This window comes from Limulus polyphemus, unplaced genomic scaffold (genome assembly GCF_000517525.1).
Source record: "Limulus polyphemus unplaced genomic scaffold, Limulus_polyphemus-2.1.2 Scaffold3119, whole genome shotgun sequence".
Classification (NCBI taxonomy): Eukaryota; Metazoa; Arthropoda; class Merostomata; order Xiphosura; family Limulidae; genus Limulus; species Limulus polyphemus.
The window spans coordinates 92882-110158 of record NW_013668729.1 but is presented as its reverse complement, the minus strand read 5'-3'; the positions used below and the strand labels follow the sequence as shown (position 1 = coordinate 110158).

General features: G+C 33.2%; 1 protein-coding gene across 1 annotated transcript; it reads left to right on the top strand.

Annotated features, from left to right (window-relative positions):
- Positions 1 to 298: 298 nt before the first annotated feature.
- Positions 299 to 10458, top strand: LOC111088099. Its single transcript, XM_022397062.1, has 6 exons — positions 299 to 394; positions 4028 to 4093; positions 4903 to 5082; positions 6080 to 6157; positions 7612 to 7790; positions 10263 to 10458. The coding sequence occupies exons 1-6, from the start codon at positions 299 to 301 to the stop codon at positions 10456 to 10458; spliced, it is 795 nt and encodes a 264-aa protein (XP_022252770.1).
- The last annotated feature ends 6819 nt before the right edge of the window (positions 10459 to 17277 follow it).

The window sequence follows — 17277 nt, the reverse complement described above, 5'->3', positions numbered from 1 at the left end:
GCCTAGGTAACGCACGTGTTCCGAAACCGGAATTAAAATTTCTAAACGCTAACGCCACCCAACTCGTACTTCATCCTAAAGTCCTTCTAGACTGCATCAAGTCGTAAACTATTTAATTTCAGCACAATGTTATCGCTGGGCAGACAATGAATTCTGTGTAAATTTATAAGTTAAAAGCTATTTCCGAAAATTGTGCATAACGACAAAATTTTAAAATAACGAAACAATTTTTACATATCCGAACTTATTCTGAAAGAGCACAAAATTTTGGTTTATCATAAATCAAACACTAAGAATCATGGAGTTCGCATTTCCTACTTCTTTCCCGTTAGAGAAAAAGGTTCTTACAAAGTGGAAGCATTTACTAGACGAAAAAAAGTTTAAAGCACTGCAGGTAAGTTAGAAAATATTAGCTTGGGACAATATATCAACATAACAAAATATAATTATTATAAACTCAAATGTTTATAGGCCAATGGAATATTTAAACAGAAACCCAAATTTAAGACGTAAACGTAAAATGCTGATTTTCTTCCTAATTGAAAGTTTTTGTATTGGGACATATAATTTTCACAGAAGATTGTGCAATATCTCTGGTGGCTTTGTTGTTCTTTTGCAGCATCGTGTTTAAAAAATAAAGCAACAACAAAAGCCATCTAGACTTAACAATGAAGCCTTTATGAGAGGCAGAGAAAAAAAGAGCATAAAATAAATCATGTTTGTGTATTTTTTGGTAGAGTAAACATTTTGTCTTACCTTGGATTTTTAGTGGTGCCATTTTACCATTATTAATTGTCTTTTTTCATTGCGCCTTTTATTCACACTTTGTACATTACTCGGAATATTTAATACCATATATCTCAGTACATAGGCCGAAATGTTATCCATTATGAAATTCCAGAAAAATATAGTTCGTGGAAGACTCGCGGACGCTAGTAACTGAAAACTCTTTCGATGCAAAATAGTAAATGAATTTGTTTAGTGTATCGTTTCAGTGAATGTTGTTTTTGGACTTAAGAGCACTTTTGATATTTTAATACCATAATACCCGATTTTTTCACACCTTTCTTCGGAATCATCGTCTGTTTTGAGGCTCCAATGCATGTAGGCGCAAATGTGTTTTATGGATGATGCAGTAGTGTGTAATATCACATCAGCAGCATTAGAGGCTGTCTGAGTATTGCATTAGCGGTTCTGACTGAGAGTCAGTTTAGAAGCCTACCTGCTACAACACCGTGTGATGTACCATGGCCAAGGGTTGCGAGTTAGCTCCACAAAAACAACAACAAAAAATAGTCATTGCTTTCGATAGAAAATTTAAATTCAAGCAGTCTACTGTGCATAGATTTAAAGAGACTGTCTGGGTAGAGGGGCGGAAAGGGAAGGGTAGGAAGAATGTTTTCACAGCAGCTGCTCTAAGACGCATGAGCCGGCCAAATTGTTGACTGTCTGCCGTCCACAGATCTCACAAGAGCATGGCAGGAAAGATTCAGGGGTCACTTACACTGTGGGCACTGTCTCATTTCGCCTGTGATAAGCTGGTCCTCCAGCAAGACGGCCAAAAAAGAAACTCCTTCTCACAACAAGATAAAGAAGATGAGGTTTAATTGGGTCAAAAAGCATGCTGACTGGACTAAAGTAATGTGGAGCAAAGTGATCCTCTAAGACGAATCAAAATTCAACCTACACGGGTCTTATAGGAAGCACTTTGTATGACATCGATGTGGAAAAAGAGTTTCATTCAGCGTGTTTGAATGTAACTGTGAAACATCCGCAGGGTCAGGTGATATACGGATTCATCTCTGGCCAGGTTGTGGGACGCCTACATTTTGTGAAATGCACTGTTAATGCCGACAAGTATATGGGTTAAAGTTAACAATTCGGGATCACTTTAATATATCTGACCAGTGCACAATCCAGGATGACTCTACTCCATGCCACAGGGCTGAAAAGATTGGTAATATTCATGCATTATATGCAGTATACATGAAATAAAGAGGAGATTTCACTCTACATGTATTGAAAATACATCTTAGGTTTTATCTTCGGACTATCTTCGAAAGGAGAGGATCAAGACACCACACTGGCTATTGAATTCTGCTGGAAGGTAATGTGTAACAAAGTGCAAGAGAAGAAACGAAGAAACACCTTGGAAATGCGGGAATTCCGTTCGCGTGTGGCATCATGAACTCGCCTCCGCCTACATTCTTGTGCACTTTATGCCAAGGCGATATCAAGCAGTTATTAGGACAGAGAAGTCACAACCAAATATCAAAACAAACAACTGACCTTGTGACCATTTTTTATCAATTACATTAGTGGCGTTATCTTCATATATATATATATATACTTTCTTGCTCAAAAAATGTGTTCGTATTTGCCATGTATTTGCTGATCATCTGCTTTAATACGCATTTCATAGTTGTTTTGTTAATAAAGATGCATACAAGTGTTTGGATGACTGAAATATGAGCCAGCTTATACCACACAATGTCCATAACTATTTTACATTAGTTATAACACTAATAGAAGGCACAATATCATAAAAAATCACAGGAACCGGGAAAAGTGTGAAAACATTGGGTGATGCAATAATTTTTTTGTCCACAGCTGTAATTACCAGTATATTATTATGACCAACCATGTTCAATTTCAGTGAAGGCTTAGCATTAATGTAAAACGATCTGGTAACAAAATAATTAATGTATGTTTATAAGTGTATAAATAATTCATTGCTACATTGAGGTGTGGCACTTAACTTGCTATTAAACTAAGTATCTTCTACTTTCTTGTATAGCGCTAGTCGCATATTCATTCTTGTGTTATACTACGATTGATCAACACTATATATTGAATTATAGGTCTGAACAAAACACGTTTTGATCGGTACGTAAGTTTTTATTATATTATTTGTTGGTTTGTTTTATTGAATTTTTCACAAAGCTATTCGAGGGCTATCTGTCCCTAATTTGCAAGTGACTAGAGGGTAAGCAATTAATCAACACAGCCAACTCTTTACCAACGCCACTGCTAAAAGAGCAGGCGACGAGTTACGATTCAGTGACTCGCAGTTTCCGACTCAAGCGCCACATAATCACCACGCCATGTGTCAAGCCTATTTGTGGAACAAGTTACCTTTGCTGCATTATTCTTGCTTCGCGTTGAAAAACATAATATTGTTACTACTTTTTAAATTGCAACTTAATAAAGTTGACGGAACGATAAATACTATGCTGTATCGAAAGTATATCTTTTTTTATTATAGTTCTGAAAAATTAATATTATAGGAGTTTTATTACAGAAAAACTACTTTTCAAAGTAGGGTCGAACGTGGTCAGGATTAACGAGTCGAACTGTGGATGGGAGAATCGATGGCTCGCGTTCCATTGTCGTAAAAAAAGGGCAACAAATCAGTCTCCTCACACTTTGTGTTATATGAGTGACGGTAAAATACACTATTTGATTAGGTTAGCTGAAGAGTTGGCGGTGGGTGCTGTTGACTAGATGCTTTCTTTCCAATATCTATCAGTTCAAAAGTAGGGACGATTAACGCTTATAACCTTGTTTAGCGTTGCACGAGCATCCGAAACAGACAAAACACTTTTAGAAATGAAAAAATATAAAAAAACGTAGGATGTTATACGTTTGTTTGTTTGGAATTAAGCACGAAGCTACACAATGGGCTATCTGTGCTCTGCCCACCACGAGTATCGAAACCCAGTTTCTAGCGTTGTAAGTCCGCAGACATACCGCTGTGCCACTGGGGAAAGGGCATGTTATACGATAGAAAAAAAAATAACCCTACAAATAAATGGAGGTTTTAAACACGTTTGAAGATAGCATGTTATAAAAACAAATTACTGTAAAAACTAGCTTGTTGAAATCAATACGTTTCAGCATAGACTTAAGCGAGGTTACCCTAGAAAAAGGAAGAAGTACTAATGATGTAAAATTTGTGGCTCTTCCTCCTTAAATAAAGATGAAATTTACTAAGTTTAAGAGTAATTTCGTAATTTAATTATTTCAGGAAAGCTCCTTTATAGATTCCTTTCCTCCTGTAGACCAAGCCTTTGAGGAGGAACGTGACTTACAGGTAGTGTAATGTTTATGTTTAATTACTAGCATGAAAATTAATATTAGACGATTGGCGGAGAAAGTTTTTGAATATTGATATATTATAAATAACAATCAGATTTTGCTATACTGCTTGAAACAGATTGTTGCTGTTGCAAATAACATAATGATACATTATTGGTAATGAATACAATTAGAGAATCATTAGTTGTAAACATAAGATAGATAAGATAAATGAAAAAAGGGCTAAGTTAAAAATTACGCGTAAGTAAAGTTTCTATTATGTTTTTAAACGTAAATTATAGTTTTTTTTGTTTTTAATTATGCACAAAGCTACACAAGGGCTATCTGTGCTCTGCCCACCACGGGTATCGAAACCCGGTTTCTAGCGTTGTAAGTCCGCAGACATACCACTGTGCCACTGGGGGGCCGTAAATTATATATGTTTGAAATTTTATACAGCTTTTATTTCATTCATTGTTGGGCAATCGGGGCAAATGGTTAATAAGGGTTGAAACATGGTAAGGTTTGAGCATTTAAGCTTGGTGATTTAATTGTTTCTGGGTGATAAGGATGAATTTATAACATGCAATCGGAAAAAGTTAGTCATATTCATGTCACTGAACGGACCCTGTTATGTTCAGTAGGTGGTTTAAAGTTATATTTATTACATGTCTGGTTTATTTTCATTGTGATGCGTGTAAATGTATTGGTTCTGCTAAACAAATAGTTTATCGTTTATTCCGCACAGTTTAGAATATTTGACTCTTGTCTCAGTTGCCACATTTTGATTGCAACTATAATTTATACAATTTTTTGAATGCACAGCCAATTCCAGAAAACTACAGCTGTGATTTGGATGTTAGAAAACAGCAAATAGAAAATGTTCACAAGCGGTGGATGATGGAATTACAGCCAATAGAGCAGCAGAGTTATCTTGACGACCCTACCAGTCGTCAGGCAAGAAAGCAGAGTTTCCAAAATTATGTTGACTCTTTTAACAAAAAAGTGAGACTTACAAGGGTTCAACACCTTACCAAGAGTTTAAGTTACAGTTCCTAAAAGGATTACACCGTTTCATATTCTAGAAAAAAAAAAACTCAGAATTTTTTAGAGAGTAGAAGCACCTTTGTCATTATGAATGTAGTGAATTATAAAATTAAAAGAATTATTTGATTATAATGATTTATTTTCTATTACTCATTCGACTACCTACAGTTTTTACTAATACCACATGGTTTTATCTTTTGATGAAAAATGAATTAATAAATGTATTATAATAATAATCTTTATGTACTATTTAACTGAAATTAGGTGATCTGTGATTGTATTGATATATTATAAAGTTAAAGATTTTAGAGTTAAGATGCCGGAAATTCATGGTTGTAACAATAATATGGTTAAGTCTTTTAAACCTCTAGTTTAATAGACTGTGATTATTTACAGAAACAAACATCAGTTTGATTTAACTTATTTGTATTCTTGTAGAAATTTGATATACCTAGTTTTATTCAAGCGCATTACCCAGATATACTATCTCTGAATTAATAATTTTCATGCGTTTATTGAACACTTATTCAAATTACCCAATAGTGCTTTTAGTTATTTTCAGCTTCACAACGTTTCAGCTGTAGGATGCTAAAGTTTATGTATATATATATATATATACGAAGTGAACGATATAATTGAACTTGAAAATTAAATTGTATTCTTTTTTTGATTGTATTCTTCCAAACCAAATCACGTAACACATAAATAAACATATTTCAGAAAATAGCAAACCAGTCGATAGAAATACATTTCAGTCTGTCTCTACATAAACCTGTTGTCATTAAGTTTCTTTTTCTTGCTTTGTCTAAAATAATGTATATATAATATGTATATATATATATTGTGCTTTGAAAAATGACGAATTCAGAAAAACTAAAATACTTGAAAACAGATACTTGAATAATGTCGGTATTGTTATTTTGAAAAGATTAATTAAATAAATGCCTTGTTTTAGCGCTATTTATCAGTCGATTCTGGCCTTAACGAAGAACACCAGCCTCATGCTCTCCCAGAGAACCATAAAGAACAAATGGTATGAGCACATTGTCATTAAAAGTATTTTTTGTTTGTAACATGTTTTATAAAATATTATATGTGCAAACATTTATTTTAACAAATTAAGGAAATATATCTTTTAAGCCGTCATTCTCAAGCAATATAAGCATAGGGAAGGGAAAAGGCAAAGAAACGGCATAAACGTCTTGTATTCCATTAAAATACACTTCTGTCTGGTTTAGATACACACTTTGCATTAAACAGAAATATAAGGGTATTAATACATGATTTGTTGAATTAGGTATTCTATTTCTTATAGCTCATCAGTTACTGTATAATATTTTGTAAATATAACAAAACCTTAACCCTCAAATGAGTGACTGTGTTGATATTGTTTTTTCCGGTGAAGTTTGCATATTGAGTAATTATATCTTTATTTAAATGTTTGTGAGTGACTTAAATGTTATTAGAAACCCTGTAACTAGCAAAGTCACGGATACACAAGCATTTTGATTCATAGATAACTTAGAAAAATGTGTTTAAAAAGCCTATGAGATACGGATCCCAACGGCATTTCTAGGGTTAAGAAGATTATGGGAACATTATTGTATTTTTTTTATATTATTACAAGCTGAAGTACCCGTCCTTTGTCCGGTGGATGCTATGATAAATAACACAGAGATCCTAACTTTCACACAATTTATTTATAACGTATTATTACAGTATCCACTGTGCGATGGTCAGGGTGACTATATAGGAAGACGTAGCGACCAAAGTAATGGCGGCATGGGTGCTTTCTGTTACTCGCTTTCAACACCCAGCACTTAATGTCCGTCCACACTGTTTCGCGTTATTGATTAATTGACGGTCATTGGCCGTAGAAGTGTGTTACAGGCCGAAATTGAAAGGTCATGGGTATAACTCAAGAAATGACTCTTCATATCAGCCTTATGAAGGCTGTTAGAGTAGAAACTCTAGATGAGTTTATGTAGTATTACAATAGTAGCGGCCATATTTTTTCATTGCATTCCTTCACAGAGTCTTTAAGATATATAAGACGTTTGTTGCCCTCCACCCACACTGTGTGTATTTGTTATCTCATAGAACATTTAATAGTTTTGTTTTTGGTGTAAGGACGTGGCGCCATCTATTAATGTAGTTAACGTTAACTTACGTCAAAGGTAATAAATGCTCAATAAGAACAATAGTGGGTGGAGAAGGTTACAAGCTCTCCACTAACATGCCTCTTGTACCAAACCATTATCCCACAATGTTTGGTTAAGATTGGCCAAGCGACCTAGGAATAGTTAGATAACGGACAAACAGACAAACATGCGGATTTTTCTGATTTAGATAGGTAGATTAATAATATAATATAATATAATATATATATATATGAAAATTTAAATTATTTCTCATTGAAGAAAACACATCTTTCGTTATTTTTATTACTTTAGTGGGATTTATATTTTATGCTTATTATTTTAATAGCTTGCATCCAAGTCAATGGAAACAATTTCAAATTCCGATAGAGAGCCTTTGAAATTACCACCTATTAACCAACGGTTTCCTGGACCAATCTACGTTGATGTCGGTGCAGGCCCTTTGAACTACTGGCAAACAGCAGCAACCGATAACTTTATAGACAGTGAGCTTCGCAGGCGAACAAGGTAACAAGTCTAGTAATTTATTCTAAAGAAATTAAGCGCTGAAGAAAATCACTTGCTCTATTTATCCAATAATATGATAATTCATAATGTTTACCCCTGGTCATGTAAACTGTTCTTACATTATTAATTATTTAGTATATTTGTTAGGACTTTATTAGGACGTTTGTAAAGTATCCTATTTAGTTTTAGATGCAAAATAAGTTGATCATATAATGTATCAAGTGATTCCTTGAGCTCTTTAAGTGCATACGTGTAATTATATTCTAGTAAGCATGAAAGATAACAGGTAAGAGCAAGGACATTTCCAACTTTTAAGGGGGACATGATAGTAAAATTAGGTATTCAACTAGCTGAAGCGTTGTTATAAAATACCTGCTTCTTTGACCAGCTGTTTAAAACACTGTGATCACGATCTATTACCAGTGACAATGTTAAAAATCAAGCACAGTTTCAGTGTTGCTAAGAGTGTAAAGTGTTTACAGTGAATGAATGGAAACATTTGGTGAGTCATGTTTTGTCCATTTCTGCATTGACAGTATAGCAAAATTAGGATAAGACTATATTAAGGATTTCAATCTTGTATCTATTGTCCCGACAGCTGGATTTGATGACAAAGTGCACGGAACATTCTTGTGGTAGGGCTTGGTGCCATACGAAAAGTAAATAACATCTAAATTGTACCAAAACATTATTATATATCATAAAGTCTATACCACATGAGTATATTGACAAAAGCTAGTGTAACCCGATATTAGAATATTAAGAGTGTTCTTAACAAAGTGGTCAGTCTGTATGTAATAATCAAGCAACAATGATTTCTGTTTGTCGTAAGAAAGCATTTTGCTTAATTAGCCTTCCCTCCCACACCAAAAAAAAAAAATATTGTACGCAATTTTTCTTTTATTTTTAAAATTACGATTTTCAACACGAAATAAACGAGGAACATAGCTTATTATTCTATTCCTCTTTTGTCATTTGTTAAACCTATTTCGAGTGATCCTTGATGAGTAACTCTAAAAAACGCAAATTGAGAAGTACGAGTAGGCCTCTCTAATAGTGGTCTGTAAGTAAAATGTCTTATAGTAAGAGTCGTGTCTACTCACCACAGTGAATCCACATTTATGTAGAGAATGGAAGAATATATATTAATGCAAGTAACGTATTCTCTTGACTTATTCAGCGGAAAAATGATTAATATATATTTTCCCTCTCACCACCTCAATTATGAATGTCAGTGCGAAACGTGAAGCCTAATCTTTTAATTTGCCACTTGTTTCTGACTTAAATCGACTTCGAAGATTTCCACCCCTCTTCGGTGAATCTTACAGATTTGGTTTTACGTTCTGTTCTTTCGCGAAGTTCATAATTTTGGTGATGAAAAACAAATATTATTTAAACAACTTTTCTACTGATTAAGCTAGAATAATATATTAGTAGCAGTAATGCTGGTTATTATTAAAGTACTTATATAAATATGGGTCTACTGTGGTGGGTACAGGACAACTGAAACACCGTTTATAAGATCGTCTGCTTTGTTATTTACAAATATACTTATTCCAGCCTGCAGACTCGACGTCATCTTCCTGTACATCTTTTCCAGTATGTTGATGACCTGCGTTTCCGGTTGCTTGCCCTACTACAATGAAAAAATTTAAAAATAGTCTGTGATAAACACTTTACTCAGAAGCTTTACCTTTTGACTCTTCATATCCAAGCCAAACGAAGAAAGTTAACAATAACTTACTTGGGATTGAATCTACTTCTTCTTCTCTACACTAACAGGACTTTTGACCATCCTTGCGTTACAGATGGAAACACAAGGATGGCTGTCTGCTTCTTTGGCCTTTTACATTGAATTAAGATTGAAAGTTATATTATTCGAGTGGTCTTTGGTCTATTTCCCAATCATGCAAATCAATTGTATGACTAAATCACCTTTCCTCTTGTTACTAGTTATCTGAAGGATCTTCGCTTTAAATACATCCATTACAGTTTCCAGAATAATAAGATAATCCTTGGGGATTTGCTAGGTACTCGGCTTAATCCAACACGGAAACTCATTCCACCAGCCGAACGTTTACAGAACGTGTATGCGATGTCTCTTCAACCTGAATGAACATCTCAATTGTGCCTGAACGTTATTAACGATCAGAAAGTCTATACCACATTGAGACTATTACCATAATAAAACCCAAGTATTAGTAATTTGTGCTATTTGAATTCATTGCTGCATCGTTTTGCAGAATAATATATTTCATAATTTGTTATACTTACAAATTATGCTTTATTATTAATTATGGGCTGGAATAGAGGAAAAATAATGTTCAATGTTATTGATAAAGGTAGTTTAACTATAATATTTCCAATTACACCTAGGGTTAGAGGTTAAACAACAGTGTAGTTTCAATGTATAGCGTTCAACGAACTTTAATTTTATATTGGATATAACTGTTTTTATTAATCTGATTTCAGACTTCGTATGAAAGAAAAAATGATGACATCACAAGTTTGCATGAATTACGAAGAGGAAAATGAAGATGACCCAGAATTAGTCGGTCGTGAACTGGGTTTATCCAAAAAACGACCTGTAGTTAAAGGGCCTAAAGAAACCAACACCCACAGCCGATGGCTTTCTCAGATTCCTGGTCTATCCTGGGAGGTTGAATAGCCAACCAAAAACCTTTAACAACACGAAAACTCTTTTAAACTTCAGAGAGACGCGTGAGAAAAAGTGCAATGGTGTGATATGTAGTGATGACGTCATACTGTTATGTATCCTCATTCGATGTTTAGATGCAATGAAAATATACTAGACGATGAACTTTAGTCATTAAAAAACATACATTAAACTCTTGCTATCTAAGTTAAACCTAACGAAAGGCTTAAATAGTAAGATACAAAAGTGTTTAAACTTTAATTCATAATTTATTAACCTAATAGTTTTGCACATGATTTGCAACTGAAAAGTTTTGCTCTGTGGAATTTGGAAAATTGTCTGCTTTAAGATATATGTATTTGTAAACGTTAAAATTAGGCAACAGTTACAGAAACATTTAGTCCACAATTTCTTAGTAGCAATATAAACTTTTATTCAATTATTGTGCTCTTAGATAAGTATCATAATTCAAAAACTATGTTCAAATTTGGACTAAAACTACTGACAAATATTATTGCTAAAATAGAAATTGTCCTGAAATTTAACAGTTCAGCAAGGACACTTGTACTACTTAAATTCATTCTCTTTTATTTTAGAGGGTGGTAATGGTGTTGCTATTAGTTTGCGTGACGGACTGGGATCCGAGTGTTCCTAGTTCGCTTCCTAGTGTCGAAAAGCAAAATCACGCTCTACACTTTGGTCATATGATAAGAATGCCAGTCATATCGCACTATTCGATTAGACTAGTCCATGAACTGGCGATACGTGCTGTTCAATTCAGAATTGGGGAAGGCAAGCGCAGGTATCCCTTGTGTAGCTTTGCACGAATATCCGAAACAATAAGAAGAATAAGAAAATGAAAAACACATACATGATTTGGGCTTTAGATACTTTAGTACATACCAGCATTTGGTTGGTGTATTTCTCTTGGCTGTCCTGCAGAGTTTAGATATATTCCGCGTCATTTAAAGTTTAGAAAAAAAAAAGACCGCTATTCTGAAACATAATGTGTTTGTTTGAAGTTCAGCACAAAGCTACACAATGAGCTATCTGTGCTCTGAAATATGAAACATTATATAATTGTGTTTTTTACAATGTTTCTATCGCTGATTACTGACTAAGAATACGAAAAACATGAAAGTGTTTACAGACAAAAGTTGTTATTTCTGGGTTATTTGTTTAAGAAATTCCAATTATACTACACTATCTTACAGCTTCTACCCTGTTTTGTTTTGTGAGGGGGGCCATTTGAGAAATAGGGGAAAGAGCAAATGGATTTTTTATGATAAGCACGCAATATTTCTTGAAATATATAATGAACTATTGGTTGTTTATATATAAAACATTGTCAATTTTGTGATTTTTTGGTGTATTTCTAAAGATATATTACTAATAATTGTTAATAGTTCTGTCAACTAGAGTTTGTTAAATATTAAATTACTGAAGCGTGTATATTCAAAAAATAAAATAGGATTAAACAATCTTAAAGATTTCACTAAACTAATAATGTACTTTTCAGTATAATCCCTTCCTAAACGAAACTTTAATGAAGATTATTCGTTGATCAAAGGTTCATATGCTTCTTCATTGTTAAGCGCACAGCTACACAATGGATATCTGTGCTCTGCCCACTACGGTTACCAAAAATCTAATATTTTTTAACGTTATAAACCCTAAGACTTACGGCTTTATGGAAATAGTTATAAAAAATTGTAGAGATATTAATGATGCTAATATAACAAGTTTAACTCTTTCACTGCAATGTTTATAGATATAAGCTCTTCCAGGAACAGGTTTATTTCTGGATTCGCAATAGAAAAATCAAAAATAAACATCCTTTGATATTTCGTTACTTACCTGAAACTTGAAACCGGTAAACTTTGAGGCATGAAGGGGAATACCCTTCCTACATAGTGGTACAAACCCCCGTGGTAATACTGTAGAAGAGGGCATACATGCTACCTCGACTATTTAGTTGTTATGTGTCTTAGTAAGAACAACATCTTAAATAACAAAACATCGTACGGTAAATAGTAGCGTTGGTACTGAGTTGAACATCTTAACATTTCAATACATTCAACGTGAGAGATAGGGTTCACAGTTGTCATCGGTTGTATTAAGATTCAGAACAATATATTTTGTGTATCTTTTCAAACTCTTTTTTTTTTTTTCATTTAACTAGCTAGCAAATTAATCCTAAAATGGAAATTTATTTCTTCTATCATCGACGTTGAGTTTCGGTTGTAATAATATAATTTTGAAATATGAAAGATGCCTTCGCATTAAAACTAACCTTAACTGAGTTTCAAAAATATTATTAATATCCAATATTTAGCTTATCTATTAAGAATCAGTATGTTTAGTTTGTAGCTATATACCTATTGTTAGTATTGCGTAATGAAAAAAAAATATATGATTTATTTGCTATGTATCTAGCTTTAGTATTAATGAAGATTTTGCCCAAGAGCGGTATGTCTGCGGACTTACAACGCTAGAAACCGGGTTTCGATAGCCATAGTGGGCAGAGCACAGATAACCCATTGTGTAGCTTTGTGCTTAATTACAAACAAACAAAGCGTAATAACAAAACAAACTGATAGAGATTTACTTGTTTAGCTCATAATTCTATTTTTTATTTGTAGTAAAGCGTAAAAAAGAAAACTTATTACTAGTTACACTTGTTCATCTATTGCTAAAAATTACATACGTATTTACGGGATATAATATAGCGAACATTTTGTATAGTTACATACACTAGATTTCAACCTCAGCTTAAAATATTTGTAAGTCATCAAAAATCTAAATTGTCTGTTTGTTTCAGAGCAAAGCCACATTGTGCTATCTGCTGTATCCACCGCGGGGAATCGAACCCCAGATTTTAGCGTTATAAATCCGTAAAATTACCGTTGTTCCACCGGGGGACAAAGTTTAAAATATGCAAACCAAATTCTTCGTTCAAAATAGTTTTGTGAAAAATTACGAGAACCAAACGAAACTTCGTGTTAATATAAAGTAAAGATAATAACTTTCCGAATTGGGTCGAGTAGTAAAGGAATATCATCGTTTGGTCACAGCAAAGTATTTGTAGAATACTGTTTGTTCTGTAAATAATTCATATGAAAAAGACAATCAGCAATTAATGAAAACTAGTAATATATTGATATAAAATTAATATAATATATAACGTAATTAATTATTAAAGTGAGATGACGACTTTTACTACTTTCAGTACTGTAGATCCATTAAACTCGTCTGGTGATTATATAACAATTAAAAGCCATTAAGAAGCAAGCCGTTTGTGAGAACTTAAATCGGAAATCTTTTCATCAGTCATTAAAATTGTTCTTCACCTGTCTATAAGTGTTATGATTTAGTAGATCTAATTGTCTGTTTAACCATCAGGAAGCGTCATCTTTTATAATTTTAATATTATTTTAAAACATAAAACTATATACAGTTATTAATTCTTTTCCCCATATTGGATATAAAGCATCTTCTGGGCATAGGTATAATCGCAAGAGAAAAATAGAAACAAAAAATATAAAAGCAATTGTGTTTCGCAAGACAGAGAAAGTGTATGGGCAAAAATGAACATTTAATATATTTTGTCTTCAAAATAATATTTGAAATGTAATTATTTATAAATTAAAACTTCGTATAAGTGCTCTAGTTAAAGGTGTTAAGTTGTCGTAATACAAATGAGCACCAACATTTGATTTATTTAACAAAACACATAAAATATTGAATAGTGTTCATATATTGTTTGACAGTGTGTAATGTAATTAAATACTACTGAAATTTAAAATGAGATATTTCCTTGCTACTACATAGAATTTCATGTTAAAATTAATGCATTTGAAAATTTCACTATGCATGATCCCCATCAATATCTTTAGACGGATGACACTTTTCCTTTTAAACTAATTTATTATGTATTTATATGTACCCAAAGACGTTTAGTACAGGTTCTCCTCCCTCCAATTATGGAGTCCTACCGAGGCACGTTGTCAGTGTGCAGTTCAAGTAGCGTTGCTCTACTTCTACTTTGTATCTTAGTATTCATTACTGTGTATCAATTTTGTATATTACAATGATTATTTTTAATACTAGATACCCAATGTAAATACGATGATTTTAACACTATTACTTCCACTACTATTTTACACTTGGGAAGTTTGGCACCGGTCTTGGCACTGTCTATCTTCCCTCCAATATTCTCCTCAAGGTTCTAATAATAATAATACTGAATTCAATTTGATTTAAGCGGCATCTATCCTTCCCACATTCTTTAGCGCTCATTTCACTTCCATACAGCCATTCTCAGTCTTTCAGTTGACCAGTGTGACCTCTCTTCCATCTCTCCCTGTTCCAGCAGTTTATATGCATTTGGTTGCACTCTGAACTATAAATGATAAAGTATACATAAATTAATAACGCAAACATACACCACATTGTCTTTCGTAAATTACAACATGGTCCACAAAATTGTATAGAAATGTTTTTTTTTTAGGCAGATAATGGTCTCATATCTAATTACACTTGAAATAATGTTTTAAAATAGTATTTAAGTCTTCTTGCATAAACTATTACATAAATACGTTAAACATAAACGACAGGAAAAGCACTTGAGAAGCTCACTTTTTTCGTTTGTGGCTACACATATATTTTATAAACTTCAAGATCATTTTATCCCCTGGTGGTTCAAAGGTATGTTTGAGGGTTTATAATAATGGAATTCAGGGTTCGATACCTACCGCTTTGTGCTATAATAAACCAATAATAGTAAAAACTTCGAAAAATAGACAGCAATACTACGAAAAGAAACCTTGAAAAAGTAAAGTTATTCGTCTGTACAAATTTCATGTTTATTATTGCCTTAATTACCGCTCTCGTAGTGTCAATACTGGCGAACCAGTTAAACGGAATCTTTAACAATTACTTATGTGCCTCATTTTTAACTTTGCTACTAGCTTTTAAATAAGTTATTGACCTTCAACCTTACATTTTTTAGTAACATCGGGTTAAATATAACTCATTTGGATGCTAAACGAAAAGGAAATAATGTTATATTGTTTATCTAGTTGTTTCAATTGTTGCGCAAATCTACCGTAAGAAGTATCCTAGATGTTATCGTGCCCTTATTGTGAATCCAAAAATTCATGGTTCGCGACCGTTGTCGTAAAAACACTCTCCTTACTTTGGGACCATGAGTTCGTTATAAGAGTGACACTCAAATCCCACAATTCGATTAGACTAGAGTAGCCCAACAGTTGGCGGTAAGTTTTATTGATTAGCTGTCTCCCTCTAGTCCATCAGTTGAAAATTAGGGGCTGCTATAGGCAGATAGCCCTTGCATGTTTATATTTTCCAGTTTGCTTTGTCTTCAGTATCATCTCACTGCCTTGCATAGTGTATATTCTCCAGAAAATTGATTTCAGAATAAACATGAATGAATTGAAGTGCGTAATGAATAAAACAATACTAGAAAAACACTAGGATATCTAAAGATCTATATGAATCACCATATGATAAACTTATTCCAAGTTACACATTTGCCCCCTAGTGGCATAGCGGTATGTCTGCGAACTTACAACGCTATAAACCGGATTTAGATACCTGTGGTGGGCAGAACACAGATAGCCCTTTGTGTAGCTTTGTGCTAGTGAAGTAATAAGTAGGTTTATAGGGTGTTTTCCTCACAAGACAACTGAGTCAAAACGAAACCCCAAAAATGAGCCATTAATGTACATGATGTTTAACAAGTGTTAGAAGCCAAATTTTTGTACCAATTTTGGCCTTAAATTTTACCCTCAATCAAGAGAAAAAAAGCGTTACTGACTCTCGTATTTGTTGACAGGAGAGTACTGAAGAGTACATTCTGTCTATTGTATCACTAGCGGAAGATAATATAGTCTTGCATTGAAGAAAATAATGAATTAAGGGCTGCTTCTTAATAATTGTCGAGCAATAGCACGAAAGACTGGATTCGAAGAGTCCCAAAAAGAAATCTTCTCCAAATGTTTTTCTTTGTTCCATGTAACCGTGGATGTAGTTAACAAGCTTGTTTACGTTACTAAGTAAATAATTATGCTCATTCATAGCTCCATTTATTAATAAAATAAACTATAGTTAAAAGACAATTTTATACAATAGTTATGAACAAATAACTTCTAAAATTAGTTATTGTTGCAAGTAGGAAACAGAAACTTTAGACAAAATAACTAATGACGAGTTACTTAAACCTTACTTAAAAATCGGTTCACTGGTGTACAGATAAGCATTGTGCAACTTTGTTTTTAACAACACACAAACAAAATCCATTTTATTTCCTAACTACCATTTTCTTATTTGTATTGATATTTTTGGCAATGATAATTAACTGAACTTAACAAGAAGAATTTCCAAATTGGGGATAGTACTAAAAATTACTTTGAATCACATAAAATAAATATATTATATATTACTGAATCAAAAAGTTAAGATCAAAAATGTTTTAAACAGACACTTGTAATTTTGAGTGAAAACTTCCATATTCTAATAAACTTTTGGCCAAAGTGTTTGCATTCTGTTCTATATTGATGTCATTGTCTACATGCATAAAGTTGTTATTGAGTAAATGCCCGAGTAATAACATAGAAGGTAGTGTATGATTGGACAAACATGTACGAGTTGTTATTCTGCTCTGTATAAGTTGTTCTGAAAATTTGCTCGTCAAATTACAAATACACAACTGTTTTGTGTAAAAGGGTGTGCTTTTGTTATAATGTTTTTCAAAACATATCAACGCTTTGTTCAGACACTTTCTCTGTACTTAATGTAGAGTCATGCTCC